General features: G+C 43.1%; 1 protein-coding gene across 1 annotated transcript; it reads right to left on the bottom strand.

The window, feature by feature from the left end:
• Positions 1 to 6,898: 6,898 nt before the first annotated feature.
• On the bottom strand, positions 6,899 to 17,506 carry ERMN (ermin). The gene is made up of 2 exons (XM_048487015.1): positions 16,971 to 17,506; positions 6,899 to 8,395 (listed from the first exon to the last, which is right to left on the bottom strand). Exons 1-2 carry the CDS (start codon positions 17,212 to 17,214, stop codon positions 7,902 to 7,904), a joined length of 738 nt encoding a protein of 245 aa, XP_048342972.1. The 5' UTR covers positions 17,215 to 17,506; the 3' UTR covers positions 6,899 to 7,901.
• Positions 17,507 to 21,184: the final 3,678 nt, after the last annotated feature.

Genomic DNA, 21,184 nt, shown 5'->3' with positions numbered 1-21,184 from the left:
TCTTTGCTTTATAGATCAGGCTGGGGGATCACAATAATATTTTGCTGTGGAGCCCGAGGTTGGTTGGTTGTTTTTTTTAAGTGAACACTTGCAAGAGTTTCTGTGTCCTGATAGTCCCGTTCACAACATTTGATTGCCATTTCCAGGCCTATCTTCCTCCACTTCACAGATGCAAGCTGGAAGTGACTTAGAATGAAAAGTCACACCACTTACTAGGCCACAGGGAACCTGATCTCCTTTGGCAAATCTTCTAAACAGAGGTATGCTATCAGCCACCTTGCAGCTGTGTGCAGGGAACTGTGGAAGCAGTGGTGGGATTCAAATAATTTGAAAACCAGTTCCAGTGGTGGGATTCAAATAATTTAACAACTGGTCGTTCTCAAGCACCCTTTTAACAACCGGTTCTGCCGAAGTGTGAACCTGCTGAATCCCACCACTGTGTATAAGTAATTTTTAAAAATAGATAGCAAAATTAAATGGTTGTCCTGTTTGGAAGGGGTATATGCAAACACCAGAAATGGGTACAAGGACTGTGGCAGCCACCAACAAGTTTAAAGCTAACCTAGCAACCAGAATGCTGAAAAAGCAAGGTGCTGCCAGAAGGGAGAGGAGAGGAGGCCACTAAGACCTGAACCCCTCCTTCTTGCTGGTACCTTCACATTTCCTTCCCTCCTTAGCTTTGCAAATGTTTTGGCATCCCTGACCAGTCATGGCAAGAGAACTGAGTTCATGTTGTTTATGGGCAATTCCGCACAGGAGTAAAATAGGTTCGACCCAGTTCCCTGAGAAGGGTACTAACCCAGGTCGAAACCATTGTTGTTCCCCACTGCAACCAGCTTGATCCCAGCTCGGAGGGCGGAATCATCCTGTGCCTCTTCGCCACTCCGTTCCAATTGGCTACTGTTCTACGGCCATGTTCCGTCTATCCCCACACACGTTATTTAAAAAAAGAGCCACAGGAATGGAGGGACCAAGGTAGCATTTTTTGATTGGCCAGCTATACGCATTCCCGAAACACTCAGCTGTGATTGGCTGAATGGGGGACTCCTGGCACCAGAGATTCTGCACTTTACTGGAATCGAGCTGAGTTCTAGCGTGGTTCCCTGAAAAAGTAGTAGTTCCCAACTGGAGTCGGAAATTTGACCGTTACACGGTGCGAAGCTGGTACAAAACCACGTCGATCCCAGTGGTTGTGCGGAGCACTTACGTCGAACGCAGCTCGAACTTAGGTTGATAACCCAAATGCGGAATCGACCTATGTTACCCTAGGTCATGTTCATTTCCCAGTACCTGTTTACCCAGACCTCTGGATGCACTCAAGTTGCTTTTATTTGACTCAGTACATGATTTGCATGCAGAAAGCCCCAGGTTCAATCCCTGGCATCTCTAAAGGATTGAGTCGTAGGTGATATGATAGTCTTTGACCTGAGACCCTGGAGAACTGCTGCCAGTCAGAGCAGGCAATACTGACCTGGATAGCTCCATGCTCTGACTCAGTACCAGGCAGCTTCATGTGTGCAGTTGTCAGAAGTGCACCAAAAGGCAACCCTAACCTCCTAAGACCTGATCCAGGCTTAAGTACCATTGAAATTAATGAGATATAAATTAATTTCAGTTAGCTTATATATGCAGAACCTGTTCCAACAAAAGTAGCCCACTGCACTTGTCTGGATGTCTGAAGAGTTCATACTTTGCAGATAAAAAGTGTTATACAGGGATGTGCAAAAAAACCCTTGTTCTTTTTAAAATCATTGCTTCATTTGGTCCCTTGATTTGCTTTGTTGACTCATTTCAACCATATGCTGCTTTCAGTGACCAGCTCAGGCAGGCATTTCATTTCTGTTTTGACTCATTTTCCAAAACATTTTCCATTGATTTCAAACAGCAAATTTTACTTCGTTCTAGCTGTATGACGGGACTTAGCAGTAGCGTTGGTGGTAGGCTGTCCTGTTGATTTCTGACTGCATCTTCTGCAAGATTTCCACAACATCACTATTTAAAGAGACTTCAGTGGAATTTTTTTATTACAGGAAAAACACCAGGCAGGTGTGTTACTGACTCCCCACAGCTTTTGTTATTATCCTATCTACGGTCCTCTCTGTTAAATAAATTGATCCTAGTGTAAATTAGCAAGTGACCCTGCATATATTTTGTGTTCAAAGGTAAAATGTGTGCATTTTCTTTTAATACCCTGTGCTTTTAGGGAAAATCTGAATGAGCATACCATTGATGAGTCCGTGAGTACACTTTCCAGCCTGTGCATTTTAAATACATTACTATGCAATGTAAATAGCTCAGAGATTAATCAGTGACTCGATACGAACTGAAAGGAGGTGTCTTAGTTCCTTATTTTATTTTTAAATGACATATATTTTCAAATGTGAGCCAATAACTATTATATATTGTGATGGGGAGAGCTATAGGCATCTTACCGCACAGTATTCAGATCTGTAAGTTGCGGTAATGTAAAATGCAAAATTGGTATTTAAAACAAAGGAGCTAGTTATGGAAATGAAAATTGTGACTCAAATCAGAATTAAATCATTTTTGCTATAATTGTCTCCACTCTCATTGAACCCTGTTATGAGCTTTTATGTGCTTTTGAACACTTTTGAAGGTGTTTTTGAAGGTATTTCCTTCACAGGTTCATTTTACATCGGCAAATGCTCAGCTCTTGCTTCACTGTAGCACTGCTACTGCAATTTTCTCTCTGCATTCAACCTAAAACATCTTGTCAGTGGAAACTGGGCTTTTTTCATACGCTTGTGTAATGTATGTATATCAGTTGCAGTGTGGACCTGTTGTCTGGAATGTGGTTTCACAAACATTTTCAGGGCAACAGAGGGATTTTATGTGGGGTGAGAACTTTCACTACCACTTCCTTGCTTACCATTTTTATGTGGTGTTTCCTGCCTACAAGCTTTCCTGGATGAGGCAAATTTTTAGATCTCTTCCAATCTGTTTTCAGACCAAGCCTTAGTTGCCCTGGTGGATGAATTTTGCTCAGAGATGGACAGAGGGAGTGCGTTTTGTTGATTCTCCTGGGTCTCTCAGAATCTTTCGATATTTTTGACCTATTGGGGTCCCACAAGGTTCCATCTTGTCCCCTATGCTCTTTAACAGCTACATGAAACTTCTAGGTAAGGTCATCTGAGGATGTGAGCTGAGTTGTCACCAATATGCAGATGACACCAGTGTTCCATATTTCCAGCTGATCCCAGGGTGGATGTAGAAACCAGTTTCTCGAGGAGGTTTTGAAGTGGGTGTGGGCAAATAAACAAAAGCTTAATCCCAACCAGATGAAAGTGCTACTGGCAGGTGAAAAGTCTGACCAAAGATTTAATGTGTTCTGGATGGGGTTGCACTCCCCTTGAAGGAATGGGTTCGTAGTCTGCAGGTGCTTTTGGCCCCAAGCCTACTGCTAGGTTAGCCCATAGCATTGTGACCACAGGTGTCCTTAACAGCATCAACTGGTTAGCCAGCTGGGGCCTTTCTTGGACAGAAATGCTGGGCATCAGATGTTGTTTGGTGGAGATGCTGAGCTAAAATGCAGCTGACGAGGCTTGCATTGTTAACATATCTAGTTAAGAAGAAGAAGAAGAAGAAGAAGAAGAAGAAGAAGAAGAAGAAGAAGAAGAAGAAGAAGAAGAAGAAGAAGAAGAAGAAGAAGAGGAGGAGGAGGAGGAGGAGTTTGGATTTATATCCCCCCTTTCTCTCCTGCAGGAGACTCAAAGGGGCTTACAATCTCCTTGCCCTTCCCCCCTACACAACAAACACCAAGCGGTGGGGAGGGGCTGAGAGAGCTCCGAGAAGCTGTGACTAGCCCAAGGTCACCCAGCTGGCGTGTGTGGGAGTATACAGGCTAATCTGAATTCCCCAGATAAGCCTCCACAGCTCAGGCTGCAGAGTGGAGAATCAAACCCGGTTCCTCCAGATTAGATACACGAGCTCTTAACCTCCTATGCCACTGCTGCTGTATTGAAAAGTATCGAAAGATGGTTCTAAGTTGCTTTACCTTAAATTATACTATACATGTTTCGGTCGAAGACCAAATATATATTGTGTACCATACTAGGAATGTGTATATACTTATGCAAGTGGAGAAGTTGAAACAGTTGGGCATGATTTACTATATTTCCCTTTTATGTCATTCTTAGATATTTCCTTACTCCCTAAAAGCCCTGGTAGATCCAAGGGATCGTATATTTCCCTTCTACTGTTAGATCATGAGCCTTAGATAGGGTTTCCAGGCTTTATAGGTCTTTTGTCCCTCTGTATTAATTCAATTAATTATATTTGCTATTTTAATATTCATGCAACTTTTAAAATGTGAACATTTTAATTACTGTTACATTTTTGTTCTGGTCTTTGACTGTAATAAATAATTATAATATATAATATATATTAATTTCTGCCATTCCAAGCTGTTGCCTTTGCTCCTTATTAGGAAGCAGAAACAACAAAAACTCTTCATCTGAATAATTCAAGCAAAATTCTTTCAAACCCAGATATTCTGCTGCATCAGGATACCAATAACAAACTTGTTTAAGGGTTCTGTGACTTTGCTTGACCTGCCTCACTGGGAAACAATCTTCCATTATTAGGCATATTTCATGAGCTATGATTTCATTTATTCTGAAATATGTAGCCCTCCACAGTAGCAGCAGCTATAGGCTGATTTGACTCGGAATAAAATAGTTTTCAACAGGAAATCTCCTTTGTGGGTCCAGGATTTGTTTACAACTTCTGTGAGACAACGGCTGTAATAACATCATACTATAACTCAAAAGAGAGTTCCTTTTGGGCTTATACAAGCCGGAGGTCAAATAAACAACTTGCAAATGGTACAATGAGGGCAATGTTTCATTTGTACAATAAAGAAGTGTCTTTTCTTTCTCTTTAGACAATAAAGAATTGCCTTGTATGATGGGCAAAAAAAAAAATTCAAACCAATATTTGACCCTGCCAAAAATGTACAACTCATGATCAAAGAACCCTTTAGGAATAATACAGTGCACGCTAGTAGAGATCTGACTTCAAATTCCAGCAGCGCTTCCAGCATCAAACCAATGCTTTTCTTTTGTAAATAGTGTAATAGATCCAGGATGGACTGGGAGACTAAAAGGGCTTTGCTGAGCCTTCTGGGCTTTAGAGAACCTATACCTGCTGCCAGAGAGCCAGTGTGGTGTAGCGTTTAAGCCAGTGGTGGCGAACCTTTGGCACTCCAGATGTTATGGACTACAATTCCCATCAGCCCCTGCCAGCATGGCCAATTGGTTATGCTGGCAGGGGCTGATGAGAATTGTAGTCCATAACATCTGGAGTGCCAAAGGTTTGCCACCACAGGTTTAAGCTGTTGGACATGGTTTGAATCCCTACTTGTGCCATAGAAGCTAGCTGGGTGACCTTGGGCCAATCACACACTCTCAGCCTTAACCCTGACTAGTAATTGGATGGGAGGCCTCCAAGGAATACCAGGGTTGTGCAGAGGTGTACCAGGGGAAAACAGTTCCCAGGGGCAACACCTGCTTCAGGTGCCCCCCCCCCATGGCCCACTTTCCTTAGCCAGTGGCTGCTCCAGCAGTGGTGGTCCTGGGCAGCCTGGCAGGGCCAGGCCAAGGGGCGCGTGGTGGCAGCGCTACTAGGATTCTCCTTCAGTCGGCAGAGGCTCCGACGGCTGAAAGAGCAGCCTGGAGGGGCAGGACTGTCGGTGTGGGGCACTGACAATGCCAGGCTTCTCCTTGAGCCAGCAGAGACCACCGGCTGAAAGAGCAGACTGGAGGGGCAGGGGCATGCGGTGGCCCCATCAGGCTTCTCCCTCATCCTGCCTGGTCTTTGGCGTCAACCACATACTTTGCCTGGCAGGCCCTGTTCCACTCTCTGCACTCTCCCAGGGGTTGCCAACTTCTCCTGGGGAGTGCTACCGTGTTTCCCCGAATATAAGACAGTGTCTTGTATTAATTTTTGCTCCCAAAGATAAATATGTCTTGTGCTGGGGGGTCACGCACTGTTGCTTTCGCTGAGCAAAACCTCCACCACTGTCTTATGTTTCGCGGAATGTCAGTATATTAGGGGAAACAGGGTAGCTTTCTCTCTGGGTACACCGCTGCCACCACCTGGCCATTTGAGGACTGCCCATTGGGGAAGATCAGGCTTCCACAGCTTCCTTTCCAACCATGAGGCCTCTACTTCAGTTTCCCCCTTGGTTCCCCTCTCTTGGGTTCCACTATAGGGTAGATTGGAGGTCCTGGAGGAAAAGCTGGCACTCCTCAGCCCAGCCCTACAACAGGAAGAGGCCAAAGACCAGGTAGGCAGGGAGGTGACCGAGGGGCATCAGGCAGGTCCGCAGAAGCCCCCTCTGCACAAACTCCATCAGCGGTGGCTGGCTGCCTCCCTGAATGCCTGGTGCCCCTCGGCGAGGCCTGTGGAAGCCCATGGAAGCCTTCACTCTGTAGGGGGAGATTTTGCACACGCACACCCACGTGACCAAAAGATGTGCACCTGGGGACATGGCTGACCCCATGTCTCTATAGGCCATATGCCTCTGGAGTTGTGAAATGGAGGCAGGCAATAGCAAACCACCTCTGAATGTCTCTTGCATTGAAAACCCTGTGAGTTTGCCACAAGTCAACTGTGACTTGACAGCAGTAACAATTTTTTTTAAATCCTCTTCCCATGCCCATGCCTATCCCCAAAGCAAGCAGACCATGTGGTTTTGGGCAAATATACACACATGGCCACCATCCCCGTGGCTTGTTTGACTACAGCAGAGCTTGTAGCATCACCAGCACCATGCAGGCCACTTGACTTGGCTTCCTTCTGGTGCACCGTGCCTCTCTAGGAATCTTCCCAGCAAAAGGCCAGCCTGGGATACAACTTCACACGTGCGATTGAACCATACTGTGATGGAAAATATATTTATTTTTTTAATTTCATTTATGGTCTGTCTTTCTCACTGAGATTATCAAATTGCTTAAGCAGAAAGTTCCTATTTCAACAAGTAGAAGAAATCCTCCCATAAGTGGAAAGCTATTCTTCGACCCAACTTCATGGACTGGATACAACAAATACAAGATTATTTTTTTAGACACTTGAATGTACTGATTTAGCTGTTGGTCAAACTAGGTAACAGCCCAATCTTTTGCATGTTTACTCAGTAGTAAATCCCACTGTATTTAGTGGGGCTTACTTGCAAATAAGTGTGCATGGGAGTACGCTCTTAGTCACTTATCCCAATTTAGTGTTTAGTGTAAACCTATGCAATTACTTTATCAAAACAAAATGGTAATATATGGGGGGAAACTGCTAGAGGTTGAAAACTGGCATATATATTTAATGATACCCAAACTCATTAAAAGATAGAACACAGCAACTGAAAAGTGTTATCACTTTTATTATGATAATAGTATCCTCTAGTTTAATCTGTTATCAGGAAATCACCATAATGCCCAAGTGTCTTGATTATTTTATATGCATTAATATGATCACTAGTTAGTCTAAGACTGTCTGTTGTCTCAATTGCAATACAAAAGAAAGAGAGAGAGAGAAGGAGATTTCCCTACCTTCAAAATCAGGCTAGGTTAAATCAGGCTAGTGTTCTTTTACCTACAGCAGGAATTTGCTATTTCATATTGAAACACCAGAGGTTACATTTTTGAAGTATATACTTAAATTAAACATACTGGACACAATGCAGCTAAAATTCACCATTACTATATCCCACTAAAAGCAATGGGACTATTCAGCCGCAACTAATTTGTACCATTGGTTCGAATGAGAGTTAGTCATGACTCATTTTAGTGGGATCAGACTCAAAAAGGAAAGTTGGTGTTCCAAGGGAGAGAATTGTCCCTGTGGAAGAAGGGAAGTCTCATCGTGCTGATCAGATCCTCTGCATCAGTTCATGAATGCATCATGGACTCAAATTCATCAATTCTCTGTTTTGTGTTTCCTTTGCGGATCTTCCGATAAGATATCGTATTGTATCGAGAATAACTGTGCCGGGAGATATCGCTTTTTTTCATTAAGCCTGGCTGCTCATTTGGTTTCTCTATCACAGAGTTACTCTTGGGATTGATGGGGAAAAAATCTTTGCTGTTGGTTTCCTGCCATTGTTTATGAGACTCCCCGTTATTTTCCTGAGACTCCCCGTTATTTTCCTGAGACTCCTCTTCTGTTTGATTGGCATCTTCTCCTGATGCATTCCCACTGACTTCTAAGTATGTTTCCGTTTCAGTTTGCTCCATGTGTTCATGTGGCTGTGCTTCTTCTTGGTCCTCCTTGGCCTCCTTGGTGTTGTAGGCCTTTTCCTCCCAAGGCTGTTCTGTGATCCTTTCCTCTTGTTCAGTTCCTTCATGTACTTTGGCACTTAGAGGATAATTCTCCTCACAGACACCTGTAACAAACAGTACAATGGTTAGGAGACTGAACTGTAAACTAATATGTCTGTGATCCCAATTTTACCTCAGGGCACTATATGGCTTAGCAAAGCTACTACCAATGTCCCACTACCATATGCAATATGGGGATAGCACAGTGGTGGGATCCAAAATTTTTAGTAACAGGTTCCCATGGTGGTGGGATTCAAACTGTGGCGTAGCACCAATGGGGCTGGGTGGGGCACAACAGGGGCGTGGCCGGGCATTCTGGGGGCAGGGCATTCCTGGGCGGGGCTGTGGCAAGGACGCAGCCGCTGTGCCAGTCCTTGGGCGGGAAACGAATGCATGCAGGCGCATGCCGGTGCACCTCCTGCTAGACTGCTTCAAGTTCTATGCGCTACTGCTGAGAGGAGGGGGTGCAGGAATAAAATCCAGGTGGCAAAATCACCAGTGGTAACCCCCCTCTGCGGCACACACAAATGAGTAATGGCTCCTACTCTCGGGAACCTGTGAGAACCTGCTGAATCCCACCTCTGGGATAGCACCTTCCTCACAGGGTGAATGACAGGATTACTGAGGTAACATAGATGAGGTTCAAAAACACTATATTAACACTACTATTACTATTCCAATAGAACAGTAAAACTTTGTCCATGTGTTTTAGTTGGGACATTTATCATTCACATAAAACAAGATACTGGCTGAGAGCTTATGACAAGGGCCTCTGGATAAATCCAGGCATCCACAGCAAAGACAGTAAATGCACAAATAAATTAGCTGTATTATATGAATATAAGGTATAAAGACAGCTATGTGTTCTTCTTTTGTTGTTGTTGTCAAAAGTGAACTAGTAAACATTAACATCAAGTCACAGTCACTACCAGTAATACTGGATTGAAAACAAGTTTCTTTTCTTGTTTCCTTAAGGCTGTGGACTTCTGCCCTGATTACCGAAGTTGGGTCCTTTTTTTCTGGAGTCATTCTCTAATAAGTCACTGCTCTTGTACTATCTTGTGGAGTTAGTATGAGTTACTAGCACTGTTATTACTCAGCATTTAACTTTCTCCTCAGGTCTTTAGAAATTCAATATCTTAGTCAGTAGATGTCTCTGGTGCACATGTTGGTAAATGGACGTTTATGAAGACTAAGGTCCTATGCAGAATGTCATCTGCTATTTCATATGCTGCAGCTGCTGAGGTGCATTTTGGACACTTTTTATACGATATTATTTTTCAAAGTTATCTTTCACCTAAAAGCACATATCCTTTTGGCTTTAGATCAGATTGTGCACAGATTACAAGTATAAAAGAATGTACAATAAAGCAGGCTGAATAGAACCATCAGCAGTGGATGGTACTGAGGCACTGAAGGTGAAGTTGGGCAGTTATCCTTGGTGTAAGAACTGGGGTGCTACAAATGTGTCCCTCTCTTCAACTGGGGAATGTGGAAGGATATGCAGTGCATACCTGTATTTGCACAACAGCTAAATATTATTCCTGAGGCCCCTTCCGCACACACAGAATAATGCGTTTTCAATCCACTTTCACAACTGTTTGCAAGTGGATTTTGCTATTCCGCACAGCTTCAAAGCACATTGAAAATGGATTGAAAGCGCAATATTCTGCATGTGCGGAAGGGACCTTTGTTACTTAGCATTACTTTGATCCCTCTGTGCCACTGAGCAACAATTACTTTTGATGGGTCTGAATGTAATGAAAGATTTGCCAGGCCTTGACACACAAAATCGGGATAGTCAATACTAAATGCAACATAAACTAGCAGTGGCTAGTGACAAGGGGCACTGGTGGACAGGGGTCACTCTGGAAGGGGGGACGTAACTGAGAATTTTCTGTGCCAGGAGTTGGACTAGATTACCCTGGAGTCCCTTCCAACTCTATGGTTTCTATGTTTCTAGCATGCCTATCTGTCTGGATGCAGGCCATTCCACTAATGCTATTAGTTCGGGGCCACCAGACCAGGATCTAGAGCAGGGGTAGGGAACCTGCGGCTCTCCAGATGTTCAGGAACTACAATTCCCATCAGCCTCTGTCAGCATGGCCAATTGGTTCCCTACCCCTGATCTAGAGTAACATTATTAACCACAGTTTCTTATGCTGTATTAATGCAGACATCCTAGATTGTTCTTTGGCAGCACCATCTTATGCAACTATGAGCAGAAAATGAAGTCAGCATTTTTTTGAAAAAGTCTGACAGCTGAACCCTGGTTTCACAAACATATTTAAATTAACCACATTAAATCCGAACTTAAATCAAGCCTAGATGTCTGCCTTGCCAACACGCCAGCAGCTGCAAAGCACACAGGGACCCGAAAAATACTATCTCTGCCTCTTGCATCAAGCCTCGTTTCAAGAGACAATGCTCCTCACTCACGCTCAGAGATCTACCAGAAAAAGAGGAAACAGACAAACAGTCTGAGTTGATAATGGCTGTTTCCTCAGACAACTGGCCACACCCTTTATAGTCATCAACTTGAGCACCTCCAGTATTATACAAACAGAGCTGCTGTATCCTCCCAATACCAACTAGGAGGTCTCACACACAGCTCTTTCAGATGCAGGTAGGAGGAACCTCTGTCCTGAATGGCGTTGCTTGCCAAGCGGGCAAATGCAGCTGTCAATGTTTTTGGAAAGCCAGGTTGGTCTGCAGAAAAATTCCAAATAATGAAGGTTGAATCCCTTCGGACATTTTTTGAACTCTCTTAACGCAGTAGTTCTCAAATTGTAGGTCAGGACCTCAAAACAGTCTACAGCAGGGGTCTGCAACCTGCGGCTCTCCAGATGTTCCTGCCACCATGGCCAGTTGGCTGATGGGAATTGTAGCCCATGAACATCTGGAGAGCTGCAGGTTGCAGACCCCTGGTCTACAGCTTCCTCAGTGGTGTGTTGTGAGGTCAAGAAGGAGGAGATCAGAAGCACGGAGTACTAAGAGAGGAGGCTCTGGAAAACTCAGTAACAACTGTGGGGCTTGCCTCTGCATCATGGGCAAAATGGCCATGAAAATACAGCCTGCTGTTCAGTAATGTTACATATTTATAAATGCTAAATATTGACATTAAAATATAAACTTGTTCGCTGTTACCCAGTGTGAGGTTCCTGCATATCACGTGGGAGAGGATGAAAATAGCACGGGGTTACATTGCAAGAGAGATCTGAAAATGTCATAAAGTACAGAAGTGTGTCCCACTTCAACAAATTTGGCAACCTTTGCCATAACATCACTTCTCAGTCTAAAGCTACTTCTCCATTTTTACATACCCTTCCCAACCTCAGTAGATTTTGTCACTACACACTATCATAGGAGCATCCTGCCCTTTGCAAGATCAACATAAGTTGCCCCCTTCCTTCCTGATCTCAGTAAGGACTGTGAGCTGGATATTCAAAGCCTGCTCTGACAGGCTGCAACAGGAGCTTTCAGCTCAAAATCTATGCCGAACTCCCCAAACCAGTATTCCAGCAAATTAGGGAAGTATCTATAGAAAATGACACCCACGGCAAACTCTCAAACTGTGCCCCCACCCAACCTCTTAATGGATCTCTGAACATGCTCAGGAAGCAAGAACAAAACCTGCCCCTCCTTTTTCCAATAATAATGCTTAGAAAAATTGTAACTCTGATCTCAGAGGAGATCAGAATGTACTAGACTTGGGTGGCATGGACCCAGGAAAAACAGGCTCACTTCCCTTCAGTTCCTGACACAGAAGTGTCCCCAGGACCTTGGTGCCGTGGTGCCTGTTCTGCTGGCTAGCACACCTGCCAAGCAACCATCTCCCCTTCTTAGCGCCCGCTGCTCCCTCAGTCCGAAAACTCATCTGCTGTGCACCACTGCTTGAGGAGGAAGGCGCCACCGACTGTATTGACAGTGCCCTGGAAGTGGCACTCCATGTTGACCTTCCTTCTGCCCAGTTGCAGCAGCCCCTCCACAGCTACAAAGCATGAGGAGGGAGGCAACCAGGACTCTTGAATGGCGAAGGCGGGGCTCCCTTAAGCCTCCTCCCCTGTGGGTGGAAAGGGAAAGAGCCAGGCCAGGCAGGTCCTCAGGAGACCTGGCCACCCACCTCAGGACACAAGTTGGAAAGCTGGGCATGGAGACATTCAGAACCTAGAGCACCTAGGAGACAAGGCAGGGCAGTGGGAGGGGAGCACAGACACAGGTGTGTCACACATAGCAGCCACTCCAGGGTCTGGAGAAGCAGGTGTGCAGCAGAGAAGGGGGAGACACAGGGGGCAAAACTGCACCCCCACATGACCCAGGCGACTGGTCAAAAGTTCCCTCCCACCCCCTAGATCTGTCAATGCAGCAGAATGTAGGTTACAGGGGAAAGACGAGAGGGAGTAGACCAGGAGAAGAGTGGGAGGACAAAAGGAAGGAATGATTCTTTGTTGAGTGCAGGGTAGGCAGGGAGGGAGGAGGGAAACCCAAAGAAAGCTTGGTGCAACAGATTCTACTTTGCTTTCCCTGCAAAGGGGGGGAAAGTCAGATTTTCCCCGCATTCAGAAAATGTGGGGATTCTCCTTCAAGAAGAACAGTGACTTTGGAACAGTTGAAAATCTAAACCTGAGGGGACAAAAATCTAGCTGTTTTTGTCCCCCTCAGCCATTGCTGGCCAAAAAGGTGTGAATCAGTCTGAAAAGATTTCTAACTACTTTCAAATACTTTACAGTTTGCTAAGCAGAGAAGCCTCCTTATGAACAATTAAAATAAACAAACACCTCCAGTTCATTGTTCTCTTCATCAGCAATATTCACTGACTGGATGTGTTTCACTGCATGAGGTTGCAGCCCCAGAACCATTAAGAAGCAGTCGGAATATGCTTTGCCTAGCCTCCTGCCCTTAATAAGCCTCCCAGTGAAGTGATATCTACATATTTACTAATTTGAAAACCTGCCCATTTACTCCAAAATGAAAAGAAAATGTGGGGGGAAAGTTGCACATTGGCTGGACAGTAGAAAACCTAATAAAAACCTAATAGAATCTAAATCTAAACATGTAATAAAGATAATTAATAAATAAACAAACAAACAAATAAACAAATAAATAAATAAATAAATATGAGATTATTATATTATCAAGGCCCTTTTTGTACCTCAGTCCGGGTAATTGACACTAATGCCCTACCCTGCTTAATTCCTGAATGTAGTGCTCATACCATTGACCATGCTAGCAGGGGATGATGGGAACTGTAGTCCATGAACATCTGAAGTGCCAGAGTTGGATACCCCTGGACTAGTTAATGTGAAACAGATGTGGATCACTGCTGTCAGGTGTAGCAAATGGTCATGCAATGTGCCGTATGTAGGTATATGTGCTGGTTCTATAGAAATTTACAAGAACCATGTTGCATGCAGGGTTTATTCAACCAAAGGTGGAAGATGCTCCGTCCTATAGATGGGTGTCAAACTGTCCTGCTCAGCATCTCTCTCTGGTTTAATTGATGCTTTAAAGCTGCAACAAATGCTCCAAGTTTTGCCTGTGGTATGTTATCTATTAATCAGGCTAAATTCAATATGTACTAAAAAGCTATCTGTTGTTTAGAGAGATAGTTCTTGTGGGGCGGAGTTTGAGTAGGGAGGCTGTAAAGATTATTTCGGCTGTATGTGTGCTTGTACAATGCACTGTGACTGTAGATAACAATGTTGGTGGGAAAAAGCATAAGATGGTTTTCTCTAAACTGTTGACATTTTCATTGTACGAGAAACAAAGGTAATTACTGATAAATGTGTTCATGATTCTCCCATCCCTTTGCTACCTTCCATTACAACTTTCCTGAGTTACAAAATAGTTGTAAAATAAATATACTGCAATTCTCTTACTAGTAGTGGCACTTGTGCTGTCTGTAGTGTCTATTCAGAAAGAACTTACACTTTCTCCTGGAAATTATTAAATGCCAGTAAATTTCCTTTCACTCAACATTTATTTCCAGTGTTGTATATTTATGGGTTTTTTTTTAATTCAGTCCTTTACTATTGGTGTATTGTTGTCTATGCCGCGCTGTAGAAGAAATAACTTAGCGCTGTAGAAGAAATAACTTAACTTCTCTATGTTTCACTGATGTTAATAATGTTTAAATTGTAAAAATATAACATAGTCTATTTTCAGCAATTTTTGGAACGTCACTTTAAGTGGAAAGGATGTTTTTGCTTATACATTTAGAAATATGGGAGGGAAGATGAAGCATAATATTGGTTAACTGGATCAATAGAAGGGAGGGAGGGAGGGTAGAGAAAAATGATGGGACAACAATCCCAGCTTTGGGATCTATAACCAGCTGTAGCCTTGTACTTTGGTATATCACTGACACAGACCACTAGGCACTAGGCATGTGAAGTTGCTTGACTTCTGTGGGCAGGGGAAAACACTACACCAGTTTTTTCCAACTTGATGCCCATGGGTGCAACAGTGCCACAAATACCTTTCCTGGGCCCCACTGAATGTTTTTTTGAAAATAGCCAGAGCCCACAGGGCTTTTGCTCAGCAGAGCTTGTGATTGGCCGAAAAAGATCTGCTTGGCTGTGCCGACTTCCTTGGCAGCAGCTCCCCCCATGGCACAAGGATGTCACTATGTATATTCAAGAAAATATTTTCATTCATTTACATTCATTTTAAAAAGCATCTTATTAAATGGAGTTTCTGTCTGAAACTTTGGCTCCTTCCGCACATGCAGAATAATGTGCTTTCAAACTGCTTTCAGTGCTCTTTGAAGCTGTGCGGAATAGCAAAATCCAGTTGCAAACAGTTGTGAAAGTGGTTTGAAAACGCATTATTTTGCGTGTGCGGAAGGGGCCTTTGATGAGTTAGTATTAGAGATATGCCTAATCTTATTGCCTGACATCTTGTTGTTGGCTCAGCCTTCCATGGCAGTCATTTTGTGATTGGCCTATCACTTGTGGCAGCCATTTTGTAGTTGTTCCCTCCAACTGATGTTAGAATTCCAAAGGTGCTCTCACATGTTGAAACAGGTTGGGAACTTCTGGTCTGCACACCTCCAGTTCTGTATTCAAATTGATATCTTTCTACAGGTCATCAAAATCCAGTGTTTTGAAATCCTGCTACTTAACAATAATATTTATATGCAAGTTTTCTTCATGGAAGTCAAGATAGTATAAATTGAAAGTCTCCCAACCAGGCATGACCAGACCTTCAGCAAAGTTTATGTCATGTGGCTTCAAACTACATTCCAGTCAAGTTCTTAAACTGACTATTCCTAAAGAGGCTTGTCTAGCAAATGTGGAAAATAAATGAGCATTGAGAATCCATTGAGAAAATAAATGAGCATTGAGAATTCACTGAGAAAAAATTGTTGCTTGTGCAACAAAATCACAAACAGAACATTTTTATACTGAGAGACTCAAATGAGACTCAATTTCTCTGCATTTCAGCTTTCAATATTTCTCACAGTTGCATATATATCCTTATGTGGATGCACAAGACCGCATATTCTCTCCTCAGCAAATGAACAAATTGGACCAGAGGGTATCCATACAGACTACACAATCAGTGCTGGTTCAAAAGTTTGGTTTCATCTCATCCTGAAACTACAAAATGGAGAGCTATTTATCATTTCCAGTAGAATGGATGTAAGTAGGTGTTTAATCAGCTCACTCACATCGGTTGGAATTCAGACTTTTTAGATTTGGATGAATTCTGTTTGTTACATTTTAATTTTTTAAAAAGAATCAATAGTGTTCACCTTTTGCAGATTCTTTCCCCCAAAACTTTTGTTCCCTGAAAAATGTACTTCTGTTTATCCTCCTTTCCCTCTTACTTGCTTCTTCCCTATTACAGTTGCAATTACTAATCTATTTGACCACATACCATAATTTAAATTGCTCTACCTAGAACTATTTTATAGGTAAGATTAGGATCGTGAGCCACAGATAGTGGGAATAAATTTTGCTGCAATCAATAGACAGTCTTCCAAGTATGTGGTTTGAAGACAGTGGTGGGTTTTGAAACACCAAAAACAACATAAAACAAGTTCAATTAAAATCAAAGTCCAACCAAAGTGAAGCACTGAGAAGTCTTCCATTTCAATCAGTTTCAATCAGTTTCAAACTGCAGACCATAAAACAGGACTTTAGAGGTTCCTAAAGCCTGCATAGATTGTGCTTAGGTTCATAATACAATTCTTTCATTTATATTTTTTTGATGACTGAATATATTTTAAATATTAGTAACCTTGAAGCCCTTCAATGAGTTTATACTATTAGGGATATAAATAAAAAACAGCAAACTAACAAACCTCACTCAAAGTATTTTATGAAGCACTGAAAGTCTGGTTTTATGCCCAAGCCAACTGGGAAATGAAATGTTCAGACTGGCACTTTACCTTGGTATTCTTTCTCTTGCTTGTGCTTAGGTTCATAATACAATTCTTTCATTTATATTGTTTGATGACTGAATGCATTTTAAATATTAGTAACCTTGAAGCCCTTCAATGAGTTTATACCATTACGGATATAAATAAAAAACAGCAAACTAACAAACCTCACTCAAAGTATTTTATGAAGCACTGAAAGTCTGGTTTTATGCCCAAGCCAACTGGGAAACGAAATGTACAGACTGGCACTTTACCTTGGTATTCTTTATCTTCAACTGAAACAGCACAAGCTGTGTTTTGTACAAACTGACCAGCTTCTTCTTGATCTGTTTCCACAAGCAGAGAGTCAGGATTAAGCTCTGCATTTTCATATGGAAATATCTCAACAGAATTTGCCATTTGATCGATAATATCAATGACCTGGAGCTGTGGTTTTTCAGAGGGCACGTTTCGATTATACTCTGGTACGCCGGATCTAACTTCAACGTCTTCTGTCATGATTCCTGCAGTATCCAACTGGTTGCTTGTGGAAATGTATGTCCCAGTAACAATCCTATAACTGCTGCCAAAATCAGTGCCGATTGACCATTTCGCACTGCTTCTTTCAAAAACTGCTCTTGAACAGCCAACAAGATTCCTTTCTGCTCACCGTGTTGCAGAGCCCAAGAGAGAACAGACAAAGTCAGGATTTATCTTGGATGTGCCACCGGTTCCCACTCCAAGAGGCTACCCAATCAGCACCTTTCTGGTCCTTTAGAGCCCTTTCCATTGCATAATAAAATGCACCACTTCTATTTGCATAAGCAAACAATCTACAAGCAACAAAGGTTTTTGTGCTGGCATGCAGAGTCGGGCTTTCAGCCTGTCAGCCCAGTGGCAATAAATAGAGATTGTTGTCCTCAAATCACAATGGCTCTTTGTCCATCAGCCTTGTCACAGGAATTGTGATTGTTCTAAATCTTTAATCCCCAGCAAGTGACCACCTTGAGTTACATTAGCTGAGTGTAACCAGCTTAACATTCCCAAACAGGTTAAATGTTCTGGTTAAACCTCAAAATGCTACTGGCCAGACTAAGGGGAGAAACAGTTGAAACAGTTGGGAGAGAAACCGTTGAACTCTGCAACTATATACTTTTCATCTTTTCATAGAACTGAATCCATTCCCCTCCCCAATCATTTTTTAATTTGGCTTCATCCATAATTTGGCTTTATCCATAATGACTTGTGAATGGTAAAAAAAGTTTTAGAACAAATAATTAAAAATCAGCCAGTCAGCTAAAAAATACAGAGTGGATGTTCCATAGTCAAGTCTTTATGCCTTTTGCAATGGATTTTTTTTTCTGGTGGTCTGTTTCTTGCCCTCCTTATGACAAATTGTACTTCTATCCACAAAATGCTTGCCAAATTTAACAAGCCCTGTTTTGTCAGGGCTGATTTTCATGCTATTACTGTTTGCCCATAATAGCCATTAAAAAAATCTTTTCTTGTGCCAGCGACCTTATGTTAGAGAGTATGTACCATGTACCATGAAATATTGTAGTACACCACCCTGCTACACATACCTCCTGTACCCCACCCCCAGACAATAAACACCAAAATAACTGATGACAACTTGATATAGGTCCCTAGCCTGGATGGCTCAGGACTACCCAGTCTCATAATTTCAACAATGAAGACAGATGAAACAATTTGTCTAGCTTCTCAGAAATCCTTTTATCCTCCTTTAGGATTCCTTTCATTGTCATCTAATGGTCCAGCTGTTTCCCTCATCAATTTCCTTCTCCTGATTCATTTAAACAAGTTTTTTTTTCTGTTGGTCTTTATGCTTTTAGTGGCACGTTTCTGAAAAAAATGGGGGGGGGGGTACCCCAAAGCTCAACTTTAAGGTTGACAATGAGGAAACTGAAATTGTTCTTCTGTTCCTTGACTCCAGTGGCGGGGGGGGTGGGGGACAACGCCCTGGGTGGAGCAGCGGCGGAGGTGTGGCTGGGTCATAGAAGGGACATAACAAGGGTGGGGGCATTGCGGGGCAGGGCGGGGGCAGGCGATGCTGTAGCAGGGGCACTGGGCGCACGTGTGCCCCGAGCGTCGTTTTCCCTAGCTCCACCTCTACTTGACTCCATCATTAATTAAAAGAGAGACTGCAATCAAGAAATAAGCAGGAGACTCAGAAGGGCAGCCATGAAGGAGCTAGAAAAGATTTTTAAGTGTGACAGTATGTCACTAGCAACCAAGATCAAGTTCATTCATGGCTTAGTATCCCCCTTTACTACGTATGGATGTGAACCTTGGATAATGAAGAACACTGAAAGGAAGAAAGTTGATTCCTTTAAAATGGGGTGTTAGAGGAGAGTTTTATGGATACTTTATCAGCAGATTCTAGAGCAAAGCAAGCCTGAACTGATGACCTCAGAGTTTGTACTACCTTTTCTGACCACTGGTAAACACTCTAACTAAGCCTCTAGCACAGCGGGTCTCAACCTGTGGGTCGCGACCCCTTTGGGGATCGAACGACCCTTTCACAGGGGTCACCTAAGACCACTGGAAAACACATATTTCCAATGGTCTTAGGAAATAATTTTATGGTTGGGGGTCACCACAACATGAGGAACTGTATTAAAGGGTCACGGCATTTGGAAGGTTGAGAACTACTGCTCTAGCATGTAGATTTTGAGTAACCCCAAGCCTTTTTCAGAGATTTGACCCTCTTTAATTGTTGCTTTCAGCTTCCTTTTTACTAGGCCGATAGGAAGAGTTATACACATAGATCTACACATAGTGCTACACATAGATCTATGGCACCCTGTTCCCCAGCCAGAAGCCAATTTGTTCAACCAACCAATTTTATAAGCATTGTGGGCAAGCAGCTGGACCTTGTGGTCTCCTAATAACAGGCAGGCTTGGCATCTGCCAGGATCTGGCCTTGGGAGTGGGAGAAGAGATTGGTGCAGGAAAGGCTTACAGTTTGTTTCCCCAAATGTCTTTATTCTGTGTGCTAGTTCAAATGTGTGCACTGTTTACCTGCCTCCATTAACTATGTAAGCATGCAAATACTTCATATTCATACACCAGAGCACATGTTGGCTTGAGAGCTACTGTTTAGCAACAACCAAGGCCAACATATATTGTGTACATCACCCTTCAGAGCTCTATAATAGGGGAGCTGAGAGGCAACCTATCTGCACTCTTTTGCCATTTGAATTCAGTAAATGGGAGTCACACCAATCATAGCTGGTCTCAGATAGCAGGATGGAACAGAGAAAAGAAACTCACAAAGATACTTAATGGGCAAACTGGATTGGTCTGGACAGTCCAAATTTGAGGTCAAGAAGAACATTTCTCCTAGGTCTTCTAAACTGACTAATTTGCTTGAGACAGATGGCTGCAATTTACTTGACCAGCCTGTTGCCCAATAAAGTATTTGGCACCGTGCACAATTTTTCCTTATCCCTTCTTAATGATGAAATTACATTAATCTGATGAGCGCATTAATTTACCCGTTGCTGTTGAAAACCTCCATGCTGATGTACAGAGGGACTCTGAGGATTCCAGAATCTGAGGATTCTGTGAGGCTTTGCTGCTAAAGATGTGTTTTGGCCAGTGAAGGATGGGACCACATCCGGATTCCTATATCTGCTCTGCACGGAAGACTTTTGCTTTGCAGGCAATAATTGCTATATTTTGTTCTGCTTTTTGAATGTCTGTTTTTCTTCCATCTGGAAGTTTCTTTTTTTTCTGTAAGGATTTTCACATTGCTTGAAGTCATTTGTGATAAGGGTTCTGCATTTTAGACATTTCTACATTTTATACTCTTTTTTAAAAAGTGAGGAAGAAATGTTTTAAACAGCAAGGTCTCCAAAAAGAAGAAGGAGGAGGAGGAGGAGGAGGAGGAGGAGGAATGGCACTGGTGGGATTCAGCAGGTTCGCACCACTTCGGCAGAACCAGTTGTTAAAATGATGTTTGTAAACAACCAGTTGTTAAATTATTTGAATCCCACCACCAGAACTGGTTCTTAAATTATTTTATTCCCACCACTAAATGGCTGGCCTCAAAATGTTTCCTGTTATTTTTTTGGAACTGAGCTTTCAGTCAATTATGGTTCTGTTTCCCAGTTTACATTTTTAGAAAGGCTGTCGGTGATTAACAATGGCATCATAAGCAGGTCTGTGTAGAATCTTAGGGCCTTTCCCCACTTACCTTAAGCCCCATGCTACTCTCCTCAAGTAGCACGGGGTCCCGGGGCACTCCCCACAACAGGGGCGGCGACAGCGCAGCAGCCCCGACGCTGCCACTGTCGTGCCCCCTCAGCACGCGGCATCCCTGGCACTCTTGTAAACGGCGCCTTTTGATGACCCCACGCAGAGCGCAGGGTTGTGGGGATGCCTGGGCGCACGGCATAGGGGGGATCGGGGTGAGTGGAGAAACGCCCTTACTCAAGTTACTCAGTGGGACTTACTCCCTGGAAAG

The sequence above is a fragment of the Sphaerodactylus townsendi genome, linkage group LG02 (assembly GCF_021028975.2).
Source record: "Sphaerodactylus townsendi isolate TG3544 linkage group LG02, MPM_Stown_v2.3, whole genome shotgun sequence".
In the NCBI taxonomy this organism is placed as follows: Eukaryota; Metazoa; Chordata; class Lepidosauria; order Squamata; family Sphaerodactylidae; genus Sphaerodactylus; species Sphaerodactylus townsendi.
The sequence above is the reverse complement of the archived record's forward strand: the minus strand, read 5'-3'. Positions and strand labels throughout refer to the sequence as shown.